General features: G+C 37.9%; 1 protein-coding gene across 1 annotated transcript in view; it reads left to right on the forward strand.

Moving 5' to 3' along the window:
- The first annotated feature begins 632 nt into the window (after positions 1 to 632).
- Positions 633 to 24,312, forward strand: part of LOC127657634 (glutamate receptor ionotropic, NMDA 2D) — a 39,100-nt gene continuing 15,420 nt past the window's right edge. Inside the window, exons 1-7 of the mRNA XM_052146500.1 lie at positions 633 to 806; positions 1,551 to 1,757; positions 3,962 to 4,228; positions 5,679 to 6,007; positions 9,518 to 9,632; positions 19,513 to 19,718; positions 23,831 to 23,999. Of these exons, the coding sequence (XP_052002460.1) occupies positions 633 to 806; positions 1,551 to 1,757; positions 3,962 to 4,228; positions 5,679 to 6,007; positions 9,518 to 9,632; positions 19,513 to 19,718; positions 23,831 to 23,999 (1,467 nt within the window). The remainder of the gene's footprint in view (positions 807 to 1,550; positions 1,758 to 3,961; positions 4,229 to 5,678; positions 6,008 to 9,517; positions 9,633 to 19,512; positions 19,719 to 23,830; positions 24,000 to 24,312) is intronic.

Raw genomic sequence — 24,312 nt, forward strand, 5'->3', positions numbered from 1 at the left:
TTACCGTTTGCACCGGTCTTTTAGCCACCACTTCCATGTGTGACACAGGTCGTAACTGTCCCATAGTATTTGTCAATTCATTCACCTTAAAGTAATAATATCCACCTACTTATTGCCTCGGACTACTTTTATATGCACACACATACCAACAGTTTCTCTCCACCCCTACCAATTTACCCTCTCTGTGTCTGTTTTTCTCCTCTGTTGCTCCATTTCAGCCTGTGGACTGAATAAAGCACATTTCATTTTCTCTCATTCTTTGTCAGTTCTCTTACTCTCTCTTGTTTCATTGTCTTTCTTTCTTTTCTTACTTTCTTTTCTTTCTTTCTTTCTTTCATTCTTTCTTTCTTTTTCTCATCCTAATTGCTCACTTTTTCTCTTATGCAGTAGGCCTTAATAACATTTGTAATTTTATTTTAATCACAGTTTCCCTTTTTTGTTGCTTTTCCTTCCTCTTTTTACTCAGGCTTTCTCTATTGGTGGACTCTTATTTGGCCTCCTCGTTTGTTGCCATGGTCACAGTACCCACCCTTTCTCTGCTGTTGACCCTGGTAGAATGGGCAGGGCAGACCAGCTCCTCCCCTCATCTCTTGCTCCGCCCTCGAGAGCGTGAACGTGACCCGGTGGCATCAATGCACTTCAACATTGCAGTGATTCATGCGGGCTCAACAATTACCCAGCAAGGGGAAGCAGGGTCTGCAGCAGCTGTGGGAAGGGTGCCATACCCGGGCTTTGGACGTGTGCACAGCAGCTTTGGTGAGAGCGTCGTCACCCAATGGGGATCTGCAAACGTAATCTGGCTCCAGGTCAGTTCGAAAGGGGGCACACTTCTGTAAAAGAGATTCTTAATCTCAGTGAGTTTTATTTCCTGGTTAAATAAAGGTCAAATAAAATAAAATAATAGATAGAAAAAAAAATAGAAAACACCATATTTTATATTGAAATATAGTGAAAACAACGGCAACATATTTTGCTTAAAAAAATGAAGGCAAAGTCCCTTTAAAGCTGTGCAAGTATTTAAGTGATTCAGTGAATCATTTATGTCAACTGGTTTATTCACATGAAGCATCCAGACATACCAACAAACTAAAATGCAGTGTTTCCAATGCTAAATATTGTAACTGGTTTATATATATGAACTCTCCAAAAGAACCATTTCACTTAAAAGATTTGGATTTCCACTACATACATGAGATAAATTATGGATTGTGTGTCTGTTTTTTTACCCCGTCGGCTCCATTGCTACATTTGTCACATTTGATTGCAAAAATTGTTGTGATGCTACAGCACAACTCACTAGAAAATGTTGCTTGTTACTGGAAAAGCTACACTATTGTGAAAATGGCTGAGCTACTGTCACATTGCTGAAAAATTTAGTTTAGTTAGTAGCGTTGCTGGAGTAGGCTTGAATTAGACTTGAATAAAGATTAGAAAGAAACTGAATATTAATTTTAACACTTTGTTGAATGTGAACATAAGTGTGAACACACAAGTGTAATCAATTAAGTAAATGTGAACATGAATGTGTAGTGAATGTGAATTGACTACAGGTGAATGACAGCAGCCCCAGGACATTGCTTTCTCAACTATGTGACCTGCTGACAGCCAGGCCCCTTCAGGGACTCGTGTATGAAGATGAGAGACCCCTTCCGCTGTCCTCCGGCCCCCTCGCCCCCATGCTGGAGTTCGTCTCGGCCCAGACCGGCCTCCCCATTGTTGCTGTGGGAGGGGGAGCAGGTCTGGGCAGGGTACCACAGGTATAGCCTCTATCAATACTTGGATAAAGAGGATTTTGTTTTTCAGAGTTAAAGTTGGTTGTTACTCACTTAAGTGCACACAAAAGGTAATCAGGAATTAACGGGCAATTATGTTCACAATGATTCCATCCTTTGAGTTAAATGAATTTAGCTCAACCTCTGAGTTCATTTTATTGATCTGCTTTGGACTACACAGTGGAAATCATCCAATATAGACTGGTACCAACTAACCAAATGATTAAAAACAGATGCACTGTCTACAGAAAGAAACTTGTCCTATTTGAAGTATGTCCTGTATCCCTGTGAGATTTAGGCTAGTGAAGCTGTCTATTCTTGAAATTAATAGTTTTTTCTTGATTTATTGCACTGTCTATTATATTTAATTACTCAATAATACAAGGCGATTGATAAAAGTGAGGATTTACAACATTCCTGATAAGCACAAACTTGCAGTCATTAGCTGCGCTGAATAATTTTACAGTAGGAGGAAAGAATATTGAAGTTTCTTTTGACTGGGGGAATACCTCACAAGCATCGCTCTTTGCAAGCGCTTGGTGATAATGAGTTCTTGTACTTGCTTGATGGTGTTTAGGTTGCTACAATGCTATGAGGGCGTTGTTTGTTAATGGTACTGCCTGAGGAGGAACGTTAAATGGACAGAGAAACGGCTGCTGTTTTCTCTGTTGAGGCCTAATCAGGGCACACCGATAACTGTAGGATGGGATAGCATTACAAACATATCCATTTGGATAAATAGCAAGATCAGGGGTCAGGCATTACACCTGCAGGCCATATGGTCTGTTCTTCTTTCTCTTCTGTTCACTGTAGTGCTTCTCTCTAGGCTTTGTAGATTTAGTTGCTTGTGTCATAATTGTGCAACATATTTTTAGCTTAATGTGAAAAATTAATTCACGTTAACAAATGTTTTTTTATTTAATATTTATTTACTCTAAAGAGATAATATTGAATCCCTTTGACAATGTTGTGTCGAATCCTACACACATGCACAGATTCTACTCCATAGCAAATTCAATTTAAATCTGATGAGTGGCTGCCCATCTCAGAAACTCTCTAAGAGGTTGAGGGGGGAATTCACTAAGAATGAATTGCACCGCTGATAGCATTGTTTATTTGTGCACACTGTGGGCCTTGTTTTATCACCCGATCACTAAAGGAATTATGCAAATCAAATAACGGCACATAAACATACAATTATTGCTGAACGCAATTTGCTCACGCAATTCGGCAAGTTGCAGCCTAGTTCTGAGTGCAAACATCATTTTATGAATTACTGCTGCCATGATCACAAAAAAATTATACAATCACCTTTTTTTAACAAAATTTCCTTTATCGCCTATATTCTATATGCAGTTATAGCTCAATGATAATTCTGCTAGGCACGTTGTGCTGAAATTTGTCACTAAGGCACAATAATAATTCTATTTTACATGGAAAGGTGGTGTGTTTGCACTGAAATGACTTAAAGAAATAGTTCACCCAAAAATGAAAATTCTGTAAATATTTACTAATGTGTTCCAAACTAAATTTGTCTGTCTTGCTTGTGTGGAACATGAAAGAAGATATTTTAAAGAATGTAGCAATTACTGATATCCATATAATAGCAGTTGAATGAAACTTGCTCTAAAACTTAAAAACCACCATAAGTCATAAAAGTAGTCCATGTGACTACTCTTCCATGTCTTCTGAAGGCATGCAATCACTTTGTATGATAAACAGAACAACATTTAAGTCATTATTCACTCATCGATCAAATCACTGATCATGCCATATATATACAGAACCCCTATCAAATATGATGACAGGTCAATAACATAAAATCTCTAACCACGTATTTTGGGAATAAGCTGCAGATTTGATTATTAAAGAAACTAAATGAAAAAAATATGCACCAGAAATACCACCCACAAAAGTGGTTTAACTCAAAGTGGTGCCTCTAATGTCATTTGATGCTTTAGGAAGGCAAGAAATAGCTTTCTTGCCTTCCTTAATCGTGGGAAACATACTTATCTTTTCCTCTTAATTGCACTGAAGAAGACAAGCTCTGTCTATATACTTTTATGATTAGAGAGTATTAGACACTTTATAACCAATTTAGTTCCCATGATGCCTTATGCAGGGAATGAATAGATTGCATTCTTTAGTCTTGGGAAATGTAGTCATTTAAGCTCTTAATTACTCTGCAGGAGACCGGCTCAATCTTCCTGCAGTTCAGCTCCTCCACTGCACTACAACTGGAGGTGATATTTGAGGTGCTGGAGGAATATGATTGGACGGCCTTCTCTGTGGTGTCCACACGCCACCATGGCTACCAGGACTTCCTGTCGGTGGTGGAAGGTTTGACCGATGGGTCATTCATCGGTTGGGAGAAGAAGAGCATAGTGATGTTGAATTTAACCGATGACCCGGCAGGATCACGCACGCTCCGGCTGCTGAAAGAGAACGAATCACAGGTAGAAAAAGAGAGAGAGAGAGAGAGCGAGAGAGAGAGAGAGAGAGAGAGAGAGAAGGTCAATTTCTTTCTGTCTCACATATTCACTTACTCCCTCATTAAATAATTCACACACTCTTCCTTCCTTCCACACCTGACATCATTTCCTTTCCTGTTATATGTTTTTAATTTTGCTTTAGTTTTCTGCTCTTTTGCACTTATCTGTTGGCTTTGCACCTTCCCTCTCTGACCTCTCGCTGTCCCTTCTGATTTCTCCTCTCATTCTCATTCTCGTTGCCGTCTACACCTGTATTTGTGTAATGTGTGTGTGTGTGTCACAGGTTGTCCTCTGTGTCCCCCTGGCTCTAGGCTGTTATTGTTCTGTGTATGTGTGTGTGTTTGGGTTGTTATTTTGCCTTGTGGGTCCCAGCACACTGATGTCCCTGTTAAAATAACACAGCCTGTGGCGGTGCAGCCCAATGCCGTATGCATTAGATTCCGTCTACAGTCCTTCTGCTCAATTACACACACACACACACACACACACACACACAGAAATTACACTCTAGTATAAATATTTCGCTTACTTTGTAAATAAGTTGCTTTGGATAAAAGCATCTGCTAAATGACTAAAAGTAAATGTATGCACTCTCAGATAGCTAAAGTGTGCATTTACACTCGCAGAGAAACATGCTTATTACAGTATATAAGAGCACATGTACTGTGCCCTCAGACACACAGAATATATATTACATGCACACACACACACACACACACACACACACACACACACACACATACACACACACATACATACACACAGACACATGAGCACAAGGACACATTTTCATTACTTTATCTGTCTTGTTCTGGGCTGGTGATATTTGATACAGGATGGATTCCCTATTTCTTTATTCTCTTTTTCTCTTGTTCTTTTCCTAGTTCTCACTTTCTGTCTTTCCCCTCTCTGTCTCTCGCCCCTGCACACAATCTCAAACATATTGCTCTCTTCTGCTTTTCTCTCTTACAGTCTTTCTCTCTTGGGTTTTCCTCTCTCATGCATTCTAAAGGTGAAATCTTAAGTCCCTCTCACAGTTTCTCCTTCCTGTACTTCTTTCCACTCTCTCTCTCAGATAATCCCATATTTTATATCTCCACCTCTTTCCTTCTTTCTTTCTCTCCATCCAGTATTTATCTTTTTTAATTAAGGCATGTCCAAGCACTATTAATCTGTTCCTATTCCTCAACTGTAGAATTTATAAGACTTTCCTTTCTGTTATTTGTTGTCCGAAATAAATCTTATTATTTCCATGTTCCTCTCCTCTCTTTGAACATCCTCCATTATTCTGCTTATGGTCTCTACCTCCCTTTTGACCTCTGTGTTCTTTTTTGCGCTCTCTTTTGTGTCCCTTCTTGCTCCCGCTCTCTGGTTTTCATCTCCTCTGTCCTCTTTGCCTCCACCCACACTCTAGGTGCGATTGTTGTACTGCTCTCAGGAGGAAGCAGAACAGGTGTTCCATGCCGCTTGGGCAGCTGGTCAGGCCAGCGCCTCCCACATATGGTTTGCAGTGGGTCCAGCTTTGTCCGAACTTGGCCTGAATGGACTGCCAAGTCGCCTATTTGCGGTTAGGCCGCAGGGCTGGAGGGACGAGCCCCGCAGACGCATCGCCCGTGGGGTGTCCATCCTTACCCATGGAGCTGTCGCCTTGCGCAAGGACTATGGAGCCACTGGAGGGCCACACTTTGTCACCAACTGCCAGACGGACGGGAACAGAACACAAAGAATTCGTGGTAGAATGAAGTAAGAGACTTTTCTTTTGGCAGATACAATATGTGACGTGCATGCTCTGGACTGAGCACAGAGAAATACAACATGTCTCACACCAAGCAGCACAAAAGGTTTATCTATAATATAGTAGGTAGCGATAGTTCACCCATAAATGCAAATTCTCTCATCATTTACTCACCCTCATGCCATCCCTATTTGACTTTCGTTCTTCAGCAGAACACAAACAAAACTTTTAGAAGAATCTCTCAGCTTTCTTGGTCCCAGGGACAAAAAAACAAAATGTTTTTCATTTTGGTTTATTTTGAGCATAAACTGTTTTTTTTTGTTGTTTTTTTTTTTTCCAGTTCCGGTTCCGGTGTTCCACAGCCTACTTTCCAAATATTAACCAGTTAGAACGAAATAAAAGAATGGTTAATTATATTTTATAATGACAGTACTCTGTGCTAAGGAATGGTGATAAACCAGTTGCTGTGTTTTTAGATCTGACAAGAGAAACAAGCCCAAAATAAGGGACGTGACTTACCCAGAATAAGTAAAATTAAGCGATTAAACTTTTTCCCTTTTGGGGTAATTTGCAGGAAGATATCATAACAATTAAATAAATTATGCAGTAGCCGATGTAAAGTAACGTATATTTAATAAATATATTCTTAATATTATATATATCCCAAAAATAGTTAAGATATTTCAGCTATTCATTTGGCCATCTAAAATCAGTTAATAGCCTAAATCTTTCTCCTGCATTCACGCACACACTGCATGGGCAAGTTATGACTTTTTGCCGGCCTAATGATTTTTATGTTTTTTAAACTAGCAGTGTCCTTCAGAAATAAAACACATGCGTGTGTTCCACTAAGAAGAGAGAAGCCTAATATTTCTGGGCAACAGTAAGTGGTGTTATTAAAAAAATGTACTGTGATAAACTCTTTAGTCTTTTGTTTCATTAAAAAATTATTGGAACAAAATTAACCGGTTATTAACTGGTTATCATCATTTAAAAGTAATGTTTTCACCCTGGAATAATTGAAAGGGATTTCATTCCCATTTTTGGTTCAGTTTTGCATAAAAAATACCCACACTTGAAGATATATATTTAACCACTGGAGTTGTATGGATTACTTTTATGCTGCCTTTATGTGCTTTTTGGACCTCTCACTATTCACTTGCACTGAATGGATCAACAGAGCTGAAATATTCCTCGAAAAATTTATTTTGACATTTGAACTAACCCTTTTAGACCACATAAAATGACATTCACTATTAATTTAATTAATGTAATGCAGCATATTTCCAAGTGTACAATGATATTCAGTGGGTTTGATTTGCCTATATCCTTCACGATTTGATTTGATTTGATTAGATTGTGATTGGATTATATTATTGGTAAATATTTATCTCCAACTGCATGAGATTATAGATAAAAATAGAAAAGTTTTCAAAGGTGGAGAATGTTTGATGAAAGATTATGAAAACAAATGTGCACAATAAGTCCAGGGGCATTTATAAAGAAAGTGAATATGAAAATGATGTTGTCTGTAGAGTAACCATACTGTATTTGGTTCTGCCATATAACTGATGGATTTAGAAGCATAATAGCTTGTAGTGTTCAATTATACTGCCTGATCAGAAAAATGTCTAAAAGGACATGAAAAAAATCCCTCTATTTATATTCACCCTGAGAACTGTGTTTAAAGCTCAACTCATTTAGTATTAACCTTCAACTTTTCTTCTTTGTTGCATTTATAGTAAGTCAGTTTATCCTTAATGACACACTCACTAATGAGAGTGAAAGTGCTGCACCTTGGGGGCACAGGCGTCCTTTATTGCCCCGCTGCAGGGACTGTAGGGAGAGGCGTTCAACGTGTCCTGGTGTTTAAAAAGAGTATGTGGGTGGAAGGGGAGAAACAGCAGCAGTGTGTTTGATGCCGTATCGACACTGCAAGCAAGCAACTCAACACCACAAAACTAGAAATCTCCTATTACAATCATAGAAGCTGTCTACATAGCAAACATGTGACAGATTCGTTTATCTTATTAGGAGCAGAATAGTTTTGTCTTGTCATGTGTGAGGCGATATGTGTAATGGAAGTGGAGAGAACAGGTGAGCTTGTAATGGTGAAACTAACTAGAACAGCAGCCAGAAAAAATTTAATCGTAAACGACTACTCACCTTTTATTTCGTGTTTGACATGTAAAAGGGAAAGCAGAGTGCTTCAGATGTCATAAAGACTCACTGAGCTACGACTGTCAACGTAACACCCATCCGTGTGACTCGACACACTCATTACTCATCAGCAGTTTGAAGAGGTATAATTAGAAACAAAGATTCACCTGTTTAGTGGCACTGCTGTAATTGGGGTTTGCTACATAGGCCCATACATTATGAATGTAGTTATCACAAAGATTTGTAGGAACTTCTGAGGAAAGACCAGGGACATTTATCAAGAAAATAGGGTCTGATTTCATGTTGTCTGCAAAGTAGTCATACCATAGCGATACAGTTTTTGTCATATGGACTATCATATGTAATTTTGTTAAATTAGGCTTCCTGTGTTAATTTATGCTTGTTGAACTTAAATTATACCTTATAGGGGTGGGTAATATACAGGTTAAATCGATATACAAGTAAAACCAAATGTTGTGTGTCGTTGCTATCGTGGTAATGCAGAATTCCACCGCATGTTAGGGAAAGCAAGCTCCAATCAGAGTTTGCACTACAAATAATAATTAAGCCTATATTATTAGTTATTTTGTGATATTTTTGCATTAAAAGATGCCATTTTTTTCCTCATGGTTTTAGATGTGATTGTGAACTCTCTTGCAAAAGGAACTTTCATTATTGTTTTAGTATTTAAAAAAAAATATATTTTTTTTATCACTTTCTTGGTATATGTTGTTATCAACCAAAAATATAAAGAATATCACAATATACATTTTTGCTTATATCACCCACCCCTTATACCTTGTTACTTATATGAAAATATCTCAAATGTCCAAAAAGAAGAAAGAGTTGCAGAGATATACATGTTTAGTTCCACTGCTGTTATTGTGGTTTGCAACATACTGTAGGCCATATGTCATTTTACATGCACATTTTTTTTATCAAACAAGCATTTGTAGTGACATTGTAGCAAGGAATAATCTCAAATGTCAATTAGAAAGGCTTATATGAACAATGCAGAGGAAAGTTTGCTCCTTCAAACTTGTTCACTCAGTGAAATTCTTAAGTGTGCCAAAAATACATTTAATTTAAGATAAAAAGATTAATTTAAGCAGTCACATAGAATAGCACATTTCAGATTTATCACAGTTCTGGGTGTTTTACAGGTTTTAGAGTAAGTGAGTGAATATCTGCTTTGATTCTGTTGCTGAGGGACATAAAATTGTTACCACACTTTTGCAACCTGACCTAATTAGGATGTTTGTGAAGTGTTCTGTGTAAGATGTCCTCTTTTGTAATAATTCTTTCTGGGTCTCTTCCACCTCAGCAGACTGTTTTTATGTTGCTCTCTCTGTTTGCAGGTATTTCAGTAATATCACTCTTGGTGGGCGGGACTATTCTTTTAATAATGAGGGCTACCTGGCCAATCCCTTTCTGGATGTCATCTCCTACACGCCTGGAAGTGGCTGGGAAGACGTAAGAACTAATCAGAATTCTATTTCTGTTCGTTCTTGTGTAACCGCTGTTATGGATTGGTAATGTCCAGGATGAAAAGCAGCATTGCAGTAGCCATGCTGAGCACTGCAGTGCTAATGCGCAGGAATGGATAAAATGTCTTAACATTTGAAAGATGTTTAAAAGAAGACCACATATCATTTGAAATGTCGGTTTATGACTTGGACCTCTTTTTTTATACACTTTTAATAATGCACATAGCTTCGCCTGTGAACAATTTTAAAGGGATAGTTTGTACAAAAATGAAGATTCTGTCATTATTTACTCACCCTTATTTTGTTTCAAACCCTGTATGACATTCTTTCTTCTGTGGAACCGAAAGAGATGTTAGGCAGAATGTTAGTCTCAGTTACCATTCACCTAAATTCCATCTCCTTTCAATATAATGATAGTTAATGGTGACTGAGGCAAACATTCTGCCTAACGTCTTCTATTGTGTTCCACAGAAGAAATAAAGTCAAAAGGGTTTGGAACAACATGAGGGTGGCTAAATATTGGGTGAACTATCCCTTTAAGGATTGTGGGATATATTTGCATTTAAATGTAATGACAGTGCATTAGTCCAATAAAATGACGATTTGCTTCAAGATGGCTATCATAATGATGCACTGACTCTTTAAGAGCTGAAAATCTAATGTTCCAGTTTGAACCAGTAAGACGTATAGATTGAAAGCTATTTTAAAATGATATACAACTTGACACTACACTAATTTCGAAAAACCATTTCCCATGACAGTCCACAGTAGAAACAGCCCATTACAATTAACTCTGAACAATGCATCATATTATGCAGCAGAGAGAGCAGTGTGCTGTTGACTATGCACTTCTGCTGTACTGCACAGAACAGTTAAAGCAGTGATAATATAAACATGTCATTCGAGTTTTAAGAGGACGTAATATGCAATTAGCATATGTTTATGTTTGGCCCTATTATCTATGCATATCCATGATACTCACAGTATATTACAGAGTTGAAAACAGTGGGATTAGCAGTGCTGCTCTACTTCATACTTTTCTATTATTATTATTATTATTATTATTAGACAATGGCAATAAAAAGAAAATAACTAATAATGAAATGTTTTAGAGAGCAGATTAGATTTTCTCTCATCCTCTCCATTTTCTTCGAACAGCTTGTTAAACTGATCAGCCACAACATTAAAACCACCACCTAATATTGTGTAGGTCTCATGCCTGTATCTGCATGATTTTATGCACTGCACTGCTGCAACACGATTGGCTGATTAGATAAGCGCATGGATGATTGCTGGTGCCAGATGGGCTGGTTTGAGTATTTCTGTAACTGCTGATCTCCTGGGATTTTCACACACAACAGGCTCTATAATTTACTCAGAATGGTGCCAAAAACAAAAAACATCCAGGCTTCTCATATATCAGCTGTACTGTAGTACAGTAGGTGCCATGAGACATTGTGGCTCTACATTTCTCCTGTAGAACGCTGCTGTCATGAGACAAAATAACTGATACCAAACCCAACTGAGTAAACAGTCTGAGAAAATGGCATACTGTTTACTTGAAGGTGCCACTCAAACCGATGCCATAAAACAGAAATATGAATATGTAGATGCCACAAAGACACGTGTAGAGACTGAAAATTGTAATCCCTGGCAGCACTTGCGTTCACAATCTTTACAATCTGTTAACAGTGAAAATGACAGTGGATTAAGTACTTGGGAGAAATTGTAATTCCTTTGGGCAATATTCACTGACATTGAGCCATAGCAGCAAAAAAAAGTTTAGATGTAGAGAGTGGGTTTCTGCTGATCTCCACAGCTTTTTACCATCCATATTTCAGTGGGTCTTCAACTTCTGGCAATTTCATGTTTCAGTGTTTTTTTTTATTAGAACAAACAGATTTCAACTTTTTGTTTTTCTTGTTTTCAGTTTTGTGATCTTAAGGTCACAATAAAACTGACTTAGCTGACTTAACTTTTTACCATTTCTTCATCATTTTGGTAGTTTTCAAATGCCTTATTTGTAAAGATGTTATTATTTTACCCTTTTCCCAGACCCATACTTTAAATCTTAAACTGTGAAAAAACATTATAACAAGGATAGGATAATGTACAGTCAGCCGGTTATGTTAGGGATAATGTACAGTCAGCCGGTTGTTAATAGCATAATAAAGCCAGACAGGGTGCTCAGGACCACAGTGCGAAGCAGAGGTGTCTTGTATCAGCCTAAAGGGATTTATTTTACAATATCAACTGTCTGACTGTACATTATTCTGCTTATTACACTGCTACTAACCAAATAAATAAATACATGGACAAAATTTTTTTGATTTGCATAGAATTTATGTGTAAAGAAAGAAGTCGTTGAACAGCTGAATTCCACCTCTGTTGGTGTTTATTCTGTGCAGATGACCATCTGACTCTACATTATCCAGCCTATTACGTGACAAACATGAAACATTTATTTTCAGTTGTTTGTTTCATGTTATTATGTGACAAGTAATAAATCGGTAAACAGCTAAAATCCACCTCCAATTTGCATCAGAGCTCTGTTGGTGTTTATTTTGTAATTAATAATTTTCTGACAGCTCATTATCCAGTTTATTGAAAGACTACTTGCCAAATTTATATATAAATGCACATGAAAAATGTATCTGAGTTTAAATTATTTTATTAGCTTACTTAGATCATACAGTGATCCAAAAATTACAAAAAATGGCTTGCAATACCCAGATGATTGGTCTGATAAGTGGATATGCATTTGTTATGTTGAGACCAGACTGCTAGATGGCGCCATTGGTCAATCAGAATCTTGAATTCCAGAGAACCGTGTAATAATACAAATTATTACATTTAAAACTGTGATTATCTAAAAACAGAGTGAAATAAGCTAACTTGTTCAATATTTATTGTGTGAAATTTTTTTTAGTGAGAATTTGTTTTTTCAAAGGTTTGTGTACTTGTTAAGTAAATCAACAAAAGTGTCAGCGAAGAACATGCTTGAGATGGAAATATGAGACAAGTGAAGTGTGAAGAAAACAGAAAAATTAAGGTAAATGCACTTGTGAGCAAAATATTTTTATTTGACATAATTTCCAGTCAAGCTATAATTTTGCCAAATTGTGCAAACATTTTTAAAATTCTATTTTATTATGTGTATTTAGGATACATAAAATGTTAGCTTTGAGATTAGAATTAGTAAAACAAAGAAGTTGGCCATTTTGTTTATTTAAATAATTGGACATTGTTAGTAGACAAATACAAAATTTTTTGGTGAAAGTGTGACACTTTTTTTATTGAGACATTAGTTTCTAGATGTCCTTAGTGCTAAAAGTGCCCAAAGCTGAAGAAACACACATTTTCAGACATACATTCAGACATATATTCACAGCCTACATTTAGCACAACAAAGGTGAGGATCAGGAACAGGTTTATTTGATCAATGCTTATTAGGCCCAGGAACAGGAGTATTCTCAGACCTTGGACTACTGATCGTTCTTACTGAGTGTGTTCTGTCAAGCAACAGGCTTATGCTAACAGGTCCCAGCAGGAGAGTGAGAGGATGCACAGGGATTGTGTTTCCCAAGGCATCATGAAAGGTCCAGTGTTGATCTTAAGCTTTGTTTAGCTGCCAGCCTCTGAGCTCATCCCTGTTGTCACTGTTCTACATTTAGTCTGCAATGAGTCTGGCCAACAATCATTAATTTCCTTAAAATCTTGCATTTCCCAGGCATTAAAGGAATAGTTCACCCCCAAAAATTACTTTCTTTCTTTCTGGAACACAAATGGAGTCATCTTAGTCATTATTCACTTTCATTGCATCTTTTTTGTACAATCAAATTGATTAGTGACTATGACTGGACATTTTTCCTTGTATCTCTTTTTGTGCTCTTTGAAAAAAAGAAAGAAAGGAAAACAAGTTCGGAACCACATAATTTTTTAATGTTTTGGTGAACAATCCAGCTGTCTATAGTACTATGAGTAGGCCTATTCTTCTGCGACAGTTTAGCCAAATAATGGTGCGCACTGCAAGAGACAGTGGTATTTAGTATTGAAAACAAAGTCCAACTTAAAGCTGTGATGATGCAACAGTCCGTTGAGGTTTGTGGGGTGACTGTTTTGGCTGTGGCATCTCTGGCTCATTTGCAGGCATGTTCTGGAGAGAAGTGCTGATAGAGTTCTGAATATTCTAGATGCTTTTGCACTTCACAGTCAGAGAGTATTTGTGATTCACACAAGATATTTAATTGGGCACCATTATGTACATTTAAATCGGTTCCACACTGACTATAGGAGGTTTTCCATGTGCATTTGTTTTAGGAGGGTGTTGTTTTAAAACTTGATGCACGCTGTATTTGTCTTTGCTCTGTTTGTCTGTTGTTCTCTTAAATGCATTCTGTCTAACTCAGAGTAGACAATGGATGTGGATGACTCAACTTCCATGCTTGATTTGCACAAGGCTTTTCATGTGATGGCTCACACATGAAGCATTTAAAGCCCTTTAACAAATAAAGCTCACATTAACTAGTACAGCAATTTTGATCCCATTTGGCCATGCGGTTCCTATGATTCGATCACCGTGGATATGTTTAAAAAGAATGAAATGCCAAGCACATTTCTTCTTTGTACCTATCAGGTTATGTCATGTGTGTTTTTGCTGTGTAAATCAGCTAGTGAATTTGTAAGGATCGTGCTGGGGTAAAAGCGTCTCGTTTCATCCTCCCTGTAGCTGCCTCTCAGAGGGCCGTTCACAGGGATGGGGGTGTCATGGCAGTGTGTTTGTGTTTCACCCTGTGAAAGTATTATCCATTCCCGAGGGAGACAGTGTTTGATCAGGGCCCTGCTCTACCTCTGCCTGCATGAGGCTCTGCCCCCTCAGCTTGTGCCCAGATCTCTGCTACTCCGGCTCTTTGTTATGCACTGCAGGATCTCCAGTTTTCCACACATGCTGCAACACTCCTATTTCTGTCATTTTGTCGGCCCACATTCTGACGCTGAGGAGAGTTTAGACGTCTGGCTGCCACTGACACAGATCGACCCTGAGAACTGAATGTGTTTCAGAGCGAGAGGAGGTGGGAGAGAAGAAAGAAAGTTGCAGGGAGCATATGAAAAAGATTGGAGAAGTGAGAAGTAGAGAGATCAAGAAGGTAAAAAACCCAACTGCATGTTCAAACACATTAAAGGGTTTTATAAGGACATGACACTAAACAGTGTGTGTCATAAGCATTTATATCCCTCATGCTGTTGCAAAAAAAAAAAAGAAAACTTGCTCAAACCTAACTTGCCAATCTGTGTCACCTGTTTGGATGTGTGGCTGGATTCTGGGCTGATGCTGTCTGTTAGAGGAAGACGCAAGCTGACAAACGTTCCCTCTCTGTTCCCTGCACTGTCAGAGCCGGCAGCCTTCAAGAGCTGCTCTGAGAAAATGGATCTTGGGTTAACAGACTGTAAAGTTGGATGTTTGAGGAGGGTGGAGAGATGAAGGGGAGGCGGATGAATAGTCTGACAAATGGACAGTCCCAAGCAGACAGATTGATGAACCAAGAACGAGACAGGGACCAGGTGAGGTGATGTCGTTGAATTGGCTTTTTGTAATTTCCACTGATCTGCCCCAAATGCGTTTGATTTCAGTGCCTTTTGTAGCGGCACAGCTTTGGCTACAGAGCAGTTAGAAATAGGATAACTAGCCCAATGAGACCAGCACTTGCAGGAATCCACATGCTGACTGCATTTCCTGCTCTATTCCTTTCAATTTGACGCCTCTGCCCTGATCCTCTGCTAATATGCAAACTCTTCTAGCAGCCAGCCACTGGCTGATATCTTAGAGTCATACACACAGTGTGTGTGAAGTATATTTATTCGCTTCCTGCCACAGAGACTTTGTAGCTACTTTTTTCAAGAGCAGCAGTATCTATGTCTTGTGAATGGCTCTCTGGGCTTTGTAGAGAAGGCTGCTTTGGTGCTGATAGTTGCCACTCTCTGCCGATGTGACAGGGAGAGTCCTATAGCTCAGTGCTGCTAAAAAAATGAGGGTAGGGACTGGTAAAAACTGTAGTATGTGAAGTATTTGCTGCTTACAAACTTTCGAGAGGTAGTTGTTTTTTTAAAGAGCTGTTCATACTGTAAATCAGTACTCTAGTGATTCAGCCGCATGAGTCTGCAGGACTGTGCTGAACAGTTCTTTAAACAAAAAGTTTATATTTAATCTTTTCTTATTTAACACTTTTGACACATTATGGGTAGTTATTTTGTCTGTTTTTGCTCCACCAATGAAAATAATTCCAAAAGAATCTAACACCCTCGCTGCATCAAATATATCCATACTTCCCTTCTATATAGTATGCAAAACAGTATGCCAGTTGAGAAGAGACAGCTCTTCTCAACTGTATGTTATATATATACAAAGAAAGTTGATGCTTAAATAGTGCTTTTTTTTTTTTCATTTATTTATTTTTTTTCTCCCAATTTGGAATGGCCAATTCCCACTACTTAGTAGGTCCTCGTGGTGGCATGGTTACTCACCTCAATCCGCTTCTGAGACAGTCAATCAGTGCATCTTATCACGTGGCTCGCTGTGCATGACACCGTGGAGGCTCATACTACTCTCCGCGATCCACACACAACTTACCACTTGCCCAATTGAGAGTGAGAACCCCAAATTGTGACCACGAGGAAGTTATCCAATGTGACTCTACCTTCACTAGCAACCGGGCCAATTTGGTTGCTTAGGAGACCTGCCTGGAGTCACTCAGCATGCCCTGGATTCGAACTCACGACTCCAGGGGTAGTAGTCAGCGTCAATACTTGCTGAGCTACCAAGGCCCCAAATAGTGCATGTTTAACAAAACCAGTGCATATTAAACATCCATTCAGACTGCAGTGATGCTGTCCTGAACTGTGTGAACGTGACTGACTGAACTGAATAGTGTAGTTGTGACAGGTGGTACTTCTTTTCTGTGTTTATGGACATGACGTTATGACGTAAGGATGAGCGACATAAGCCAGCGATTTAGTGCCAAATCTGGCTCAAAATACAAATAATTCTTGTAGACTTACTGTAGTGAATCTTGTTAAGTTAAGGACATTGTTTTGAACACTGTTTGTTTATGTACGCTATCAATGATGACATTTTGTTAATTCTTTAACCAGATTTTTTTTCTGGAGACCTGTTTATATAAAAGTCAATCAGTGTGGTTACTTTTTTCATTTAACCAAGGTACGATGTGTATAATGACCAGATATGCTCATGAAAATGTCTCAGAATAGCATTTGTAAAAATCAATACAGATAGTAACAGGAGAATAATTATTTTTTACATTATCTGAAGAAGATGTGAAGGGTACTTGCCTAAACAAAACTAAGGTGTTCTGGGTGGTTGCTAATGTGTTCTAAGTGCTTTTTAGCACATTGCTATGTTGTTACTTGGAAGTTCTGTGTGGTTTCTGGGGCGTGCTATGCAGTTGCAAAGATGCTCTGTGTTTTTAGCGCATTGCTACAGTATGCGATTGCTAGTGTGTTCTAGGTGGTTGCTAGGTTGTTGCTATGCTGTTGCTATGTTGTTCTCTGTATTTTAACAAATTGCTATGCAGTTGCTTTGGTGTTCTGAGTGGTTGCCAAGAGGTTGCTTACTGGCCATGAAAAGCCCAAACATTCAGTTATGTTGTGTTTAATGCTGCATGTAAGTCCTCCTGGGAAGTTTGTACTTACGAGGTCGATATTCAGAATTGTGATGTAGGTTAAAGTGATTTTAGTAGGAAATAATAGGCTAGTTTTGCAATTTCAAATATGTTTCACTTTCTGAAAAAGGTAGTAAGCTTTTTTAGCACTTAAATGAACAGTATTCACGTACACACCGCATAATAGGTGTGTAGCCTAATTGATGCTTTATCTATCTTTTTTATCATTCTTGTGTGGCCACATATTCTTATGGTAAATCTTGTTTTGTTCCACAGGCCTGTCACCTCATAAACCAGCTAAATGAGTCTTATTTTCTGGCAAGCTTTATTCTTCATCAATAGTAATAACATACATCCAATCTAAACAAGTAAAACAGGATTATGTCAAATTCCAATTTGCTTGAATCTTTGCATGATTCTTTAATTTACACGCCCCTAACTCAGAAAACTGGGGCTCCAAGAAAATCGCTCTATTAATTACTTTATAGTGGCATTCACTTGCGCTTATCATTTAAATGCAATCATTCTGGCATGTCATGAACACACCATTAATTTATTATGTTTACATTACTATTTTATACCAGATGAGTAGAACATTTACTCGCTGATTGAATTGGTCAGAGCAGTTCTTGTATTAACTCCTCCTAATATTGCACCGCCACTCAGTTGTCATGGGTATAATTAGCTGTAACGTAATTGATGGAATTTAATTGTACTTTTAATACTTATTTTTAGAATGAGCCCAGTGGCGTAACTTGGATCTTGCAGGCCTCAGTGCAAAGAAACTGTCGGGTCCCCTCCTTGGGTGGCTTTGGTTGTTTTTCATCACCCTTCGAGCCCGCTGTCTTTTTTATGGTTTATTTTGGTCGACCGTTGTGGGCCCCCTCTCACCTCGGGCCCTAGGGCGGCTGCCTATCCTGCCCTCCTTCTAGTTACGGCCCTCAATTAGACACTTTAACTTTTACTTGAGTCCATTTCCATGAAGGAATCATTACTTCTGCTTAAGTATGAGAAATGGCTTCTTTATACAACACTGCACCTAATGTAACAAACGTCTCGTTGCGCCGCAACAGCTTAAGGCTGTCTATCTGGACGCATAGAAGTGAACGTTCTAAGAAGATGACATGCATAGACAATCAGCTCTGAGTTGTAGCATGTGCAGCACATCTGGAAAAGAACAATGTGCCTATAAAATGTTGATGTGACACAAAGCGGCAGTCCTATCTAATGTACACAGCATCACTGATTATAATTGGAGGGATTTGCTTTTGATGAGCTGCCCCTCCTGCATCCTTGATAACAGATAAATTGTGTAGAAGCAATTTTTCAGTACCGAGTTTGTCTGTTTGTGGTTTGACAGCTTCAATAAAGCCTTGGGTACATGTAGTGAAATTGCATAATAAAAGTTGCCTTTCTTATCTTTCTTAAATTTCTAATCTCTGCTATCACTATGTAGAACCACTTGTATTTTAGTATTCCTCATGTGTATGTCCCTTTGGATGAAAGTCTTCTAAATGTATGCATGTAAATATAATTTATTTATATTTATTTGTACAAAACTTTTTTAATTTGAAGAGGAATGGAAAAAGTTGACAAAAAATTGACAAAGTCTTATTTTCTATCAGTGGCTGTGTGCAAAAACATCTCCTTATTTAGTTCTACAGGACCTTTTAGGATGGATTATGAGGAGCTTATCTTGATACGTTTTACACCACCTCTGTTTTTCTCAGACCCGTAACCTTTTCCCTCCATGGCCTGTCACTTAGCTAAAACTTTTTTTGTCTTGAAAGAAAAATCCACTTATTCCCCAATGACTAAAAATGCCATAGGACTGTTCTTAGAGAGCCCTCAGCCATAAGCTCACACAGGGAACGTAGAGGACAAATTCTCCACAATATTCTTCCCCACTCTACAGATACCGAGTGAGAGAAGCCAGTCTTGTCTGTAATCCAACCTCAATGACACTTTTAATAGTAGCTGAAATGGTCAGAATTTGCCCTTTGACTTAAATGTTTTGTTGATTTATGAGGGGTTTCATTCATACTAAGGAGTTTAAACTTCATGGTCTGTATAAGCACAGCTTATTAAATTGATATTTAAATTTATTGGAAATATTTCTGATGTGAATGTGCAACGCAATGATGCAAATGACCCCTAACCTTTGACCGTGTGATGTCTGTGTGGTCTTAGGTAGGATGGTGGGAGAATGGGGTGTTACGTCTGAGATACCCTGCTTGGTCCCGTTACGGGCCGTTTCTACAGCCACTCGATGATGCCCAGCACCTGAGGGTTGTGACCCTGGAGGAGCGTCCCTTCGTTATCGTGGAGCTTGCAGACCCTTCCTCTGGAACCTGCATTAGGGACTCCGTGCCCTGCCGGCGGCCTCTCAATGTCACGTTAGTATTCATCAGACTACCTCTTCTGCCATTAATCATGGCTTTTTTAAATGGGGAAAAAGTCCAATTAAAATGAGAAAATTGTCAAATTAATTTCAATGGATGGACAGGGGCAACTGTAGTTTCTATCTTTTAATGGCATATGAGCTTTCGGTTTTCAGTTTTGTGTCACTTTTTGCACAGCTTTTCAGTGCAAAGATTCTGATTCTTATTCACTAACCGTAAAATCCATTTTAACCTGGCACAATCAGCACTAAAATAGCTGGTATAGACATGAGTATTTGTAATTATGTTATTGAGCGCATTCACATGCATGATCCTACAAAGGTTGTGCTTAATAAGTTGACAACACTTAAGGTCATGTGAACACCTTAAACCTTAAATGGTCATAAACCGATTATCACCCCAATTTTATGTTACAAGTAAACACAAACATTCTTTCTGTCTTGTCCAATATTTGCAGAGAATAACCTGATTAATAAATCACAGATTTTTTTTGTTGTTGTTCTAATTACATCTTCTACATTGTAATTAGATTACTGTTATAAATATTAAAGTAATTCAATTACTCATTAATTACTTTTCTAAAACCTATATGAACTTTGACCAGATGGACAAAAAAAGGATAGACATTAAATTATTCTTTTAATTCTTTCCAATAAGTCTTAAAATAACATCAAATAGATTATTCTCTAACTGTTCTTATACTGTTCCTAAATGGTTAATAAAATATGTAACAATTGAATCAATCACTCTCTTAATAATTTCTTCTTCAAGCAAATACATTTGTTGTAAAAGGCTGTATTTCAAGTAAGCATCGCAGGCAACGTTCGTAAAAGCATAGTAAATGTAAACTGTTTTAACAAGTTACAACAGCCACTCAGCAAACCAGTGCAGAAGGGAACAAATATTGGCTTACCGTTTATCATGCGCTGAAACTTGATTTGGACTGAAACTTTACAAGCTGGATTTATGTGTAATGCCACAACAATCACATGAAGTCTTATTTGACACCTGAACTTCTTCTGAACATGAAATCTAAGTGACATCTATACTTAAAACTAACTTGATGCAGTGCAACAAAGGAAAGAGAACGCAGGTGTCTCAAGGTGCATTTTTAAATATTGAAGCTCTTTTTTACTTGACACAGTGTCTAAAACATCTATACTATATAAATGTGATATGTAATGCAAGTACATCATAAGTAACTGTTAAATAACTAAAAATGTATGAGTAATCCCTTTGTGAAAGGGTGGAGGGCGGGGCCCCCGTTATGCTACACACTCGGGCCCTAATCAGGCTAATCAAGCCTCAGAGAGCGATAAAGGTCAACTGGAGACTGCAGTGGGACAGAGAGAGAGATTTACGGGCAGCTGTCTGACACCTTTGTGTGTTTGTATTTTTGTTTCAGTTTTATATTAAACTATAGAGAGGTCCCGATAAATCGGCCGATATTTGTCTTAAATCTGTGATTGGTGATCGGCCGATAGTGCCTAGATTTTTTTCAGCATTGCAGGCAATCACACATACACTGCTCCTCTAATGAATGGAGGGTGAGTTGTTGGCAATCCTAAGCATTCACAAATTGTAACTTTCTGACATGATGTAATTGAAATTAATATGCTGGTTTGTTTTTAAAAATGTGTAATTAAATGTGTATGAATATTTAATCTTCTAGAGTCGTTACGATAATTATTCGGACTTGTTGCACAGTGAACAGGAAGAGGAAGAGAATATAGAGGCTGCTAACAGGTTTAAAAACAAATTAAACAACAAATAAACATGCAAATGCATGATACATGACATGAGTTGTGACAATCAGACGTTGTGTTGAGTGATAGAGACTGTTTGAGCAATCATGAGCACTTTTAGCTTTACTCTCTTTAACATGAGCGCTCTCTGTGTCAATCAAAGACGTGCACTCTTCAGGTGCTCTCAATATCTCATCATCAGTCACTCAAACCAATTTAAATCTGATTAATGTTGGTCACAATACCACTAATAATAAATATACAGTAACTGTTTAACCTTCAATAACGACACCGCTTCTTCATGCATTTACTTAATAATTAGTGATTTGTGATACAGCAAAACTCAAAGACAGTAAACAGACCATAGATATTAATGATTTCTCACTGGAGCAGTTTTAGAGCTTGTTGTGAATATATTTTTCTTATTTTTGAATGTATCTCTGTGGTGTGTGATGCGTTCATGGTTTTTACTGGTTGTCAGTATGTCATAATGGCATTTTGATATTGACAACAGAACTATTAATAACGTTTCATTATTGTTGAACTTGGGCCTGTTCAAGTGTAACTGGTTACACCACTTTTAGTGTATGTAAGATTTCTATTAATCCATACAGAACTCTGTGATTTATTTTTGTACCTGAATATTAAAGTTATAATAAGCAATTACACCATTCTAAGTAGAAGTTGAATTTATATGTGAGTTTTATTAAAATGCTAGCTGCACTAAGCTAAATGCATTAAGCTGAAGACATCTTTTAGTTACTTTGTTTACTTAGTTATTTTTGTAAACAAATAGTCTGCAGCTGTATTATCTAGGCAAATACAAGTATCGGATCGGTTTAATATTTAAATATTGGATCGGGATCGGGTGCCAGAAAAGCTGATCCGGACATCCCTATTAAACAATTTTTTATATTATCAAGCCGTTTCTCGCCTCCTCTTTTCCATTAATCCCTTTACACCCTTCACTTTTTCAAGGAAAATTGTATTTAATTACAGTAACAATTAACAATGTATAATTTTCAGGACTAACAGTTTTCGGTTATGTTCTGCTAAAATAATTGTTTTCATTTTTGTTCCTTGAACCATTTTTGGTCCCTAGTACTGTTTACCAGTGCAGTTAATGACGCACTATATTAATACCTGTTTTCCATAGATGATAAAAGGAGTTTAATTTAAAAGAAATGTTTGTTTGCATATTCTGTTGATCATGGCAGCAGCAGCAGTTCATCAAATGATAGAGAAGATTGTTATAACCAGGCATCTTGATGCCATCTTACTCCAGTCATATATCTTGGGTGATCTTTCTCACATTCTTTCAAATTTTTCCTTTATCTCTAGATCGCTCACTTTTTCTTTATATCACAGTGAGGTTCCAGGGGCTAGACTCATCCCTCTTAGCTTTGCAATTGATCACTTGTTTCCTCTCTCCCTCTATCATTTTGTGATTGCCTTATGGCGATCTCTGTTCATACTTAGCCATCATGTTGCTTGCCAATCTACCCAAGCACTTGCTGTGTACATGTGTCTCTGCGGATGCTGCTTCACTGCTCCCACACTATGTGGGTGTCTGTGTTTCGTCTCATTATATCACTCAGGTATTTCACTCCAATTTATGAAGACAACATACTACTCACAAACCACCTTGTCTCTTTCCATTCACCCTCTGTAATTTATAACTCACAGTACATGTTTCTCTTGAATTTTCACTGTTAACGTTAGGAGCATAGGAATTATATGAAAGTGGCGGGAAACATTACAAAGCTTATCAACTTGAGTCATAGATATTAACTACTGTATGTGACGTTTGTCCTGTAGATTTGCTGTAAGGCGGACATGGGTAAGTAGGTGCTAGCTTAACGCTAACTTACCACTTGCACTTTGCTATTGCAACCCTTTAGACGCTTCTGTTTGGTCTTATAGAGTTAATTTATCTAAAAATAAAAGTTTTGTCACTTTATTATCCTTATGTTGTTCCATACCCTTATGACTTTACATTTTTGGAACTTGAGAGCCCCAGCCCACATTCGCCTTCATTTTAAGGAAAAAAGTGGCCTGATATAATTAAAAAATTTACCTTTTGTATTCCACAGAAGAAGAAATAAGGTTTGGAATAATATGATGGTGATTAACGTAATAACAGAGTTGTTGGCCAGCTACTATTGTTCTGTGAACTGCAGCCAAGCAAAACAAGACATAATGTAAAATTATTATTTCCCAAAGAATGTGAGGGAGCAAACTTACAAGTTTCTGAAGTAAGAATAGTTGCTACTCCCCTCATTTCCATCATTATGGAAATAACAGAATTTTTCCATCCGATAGATTTTTTTTAACACACATTAATACTCTCTCTAACTACAGTACACTTCAGGAAGGGGTGGCACCCATGAAGCAGTGCTGCAAAGGCTTCTGCATCGACATCCTTAAGCGATTGGCCAGAATTGTGGGCTTCACATATGACCTCTACTTGGTGACCAATGGGAAGCATGGGAAAAAGATTGATGGAGTTTGGAATGGGATGGTGGGAGAGGTGAGTGAAGCTTTTCATTAGTTGTGGCTACTTTAAACCACCATGTTTGTTGTATTCCCATCAGCGTGTCTCGTTATCCACTGTGCTGATGAGAAACTGCCCTGGATGCACTGTCAGCGATATCACTGAGAAGACTGCACTTGCATACGTAAATACATGCATTAGGTAGGGAGAGGACTAGAGATTAAAGGCAAGGCTGCTATTCCCTTTAGTATTAGCACTCATGATTATCAAACACTGGGATTATGGGATAGACAAAGTCTTGGTGCGGTGTATGTTTGAAGAAGTTGAACTGCAGAAACAATGTGCATCA

Source organism: Xyrauchen texanus, chromosome 17 (assembly GCF_025860055.1).
Source record: "Xyrauchen texanus isolate HMW12.3.18 chromosome 17, RBS_HiC_50CHRs, whole genome shotgun sequence".
NCBI lineage: Eukaryota > Metazoa > Chordata > Actinopteri > Cypriniformes > Catostomidae > Xyrauchen > Xyrauchen texanus.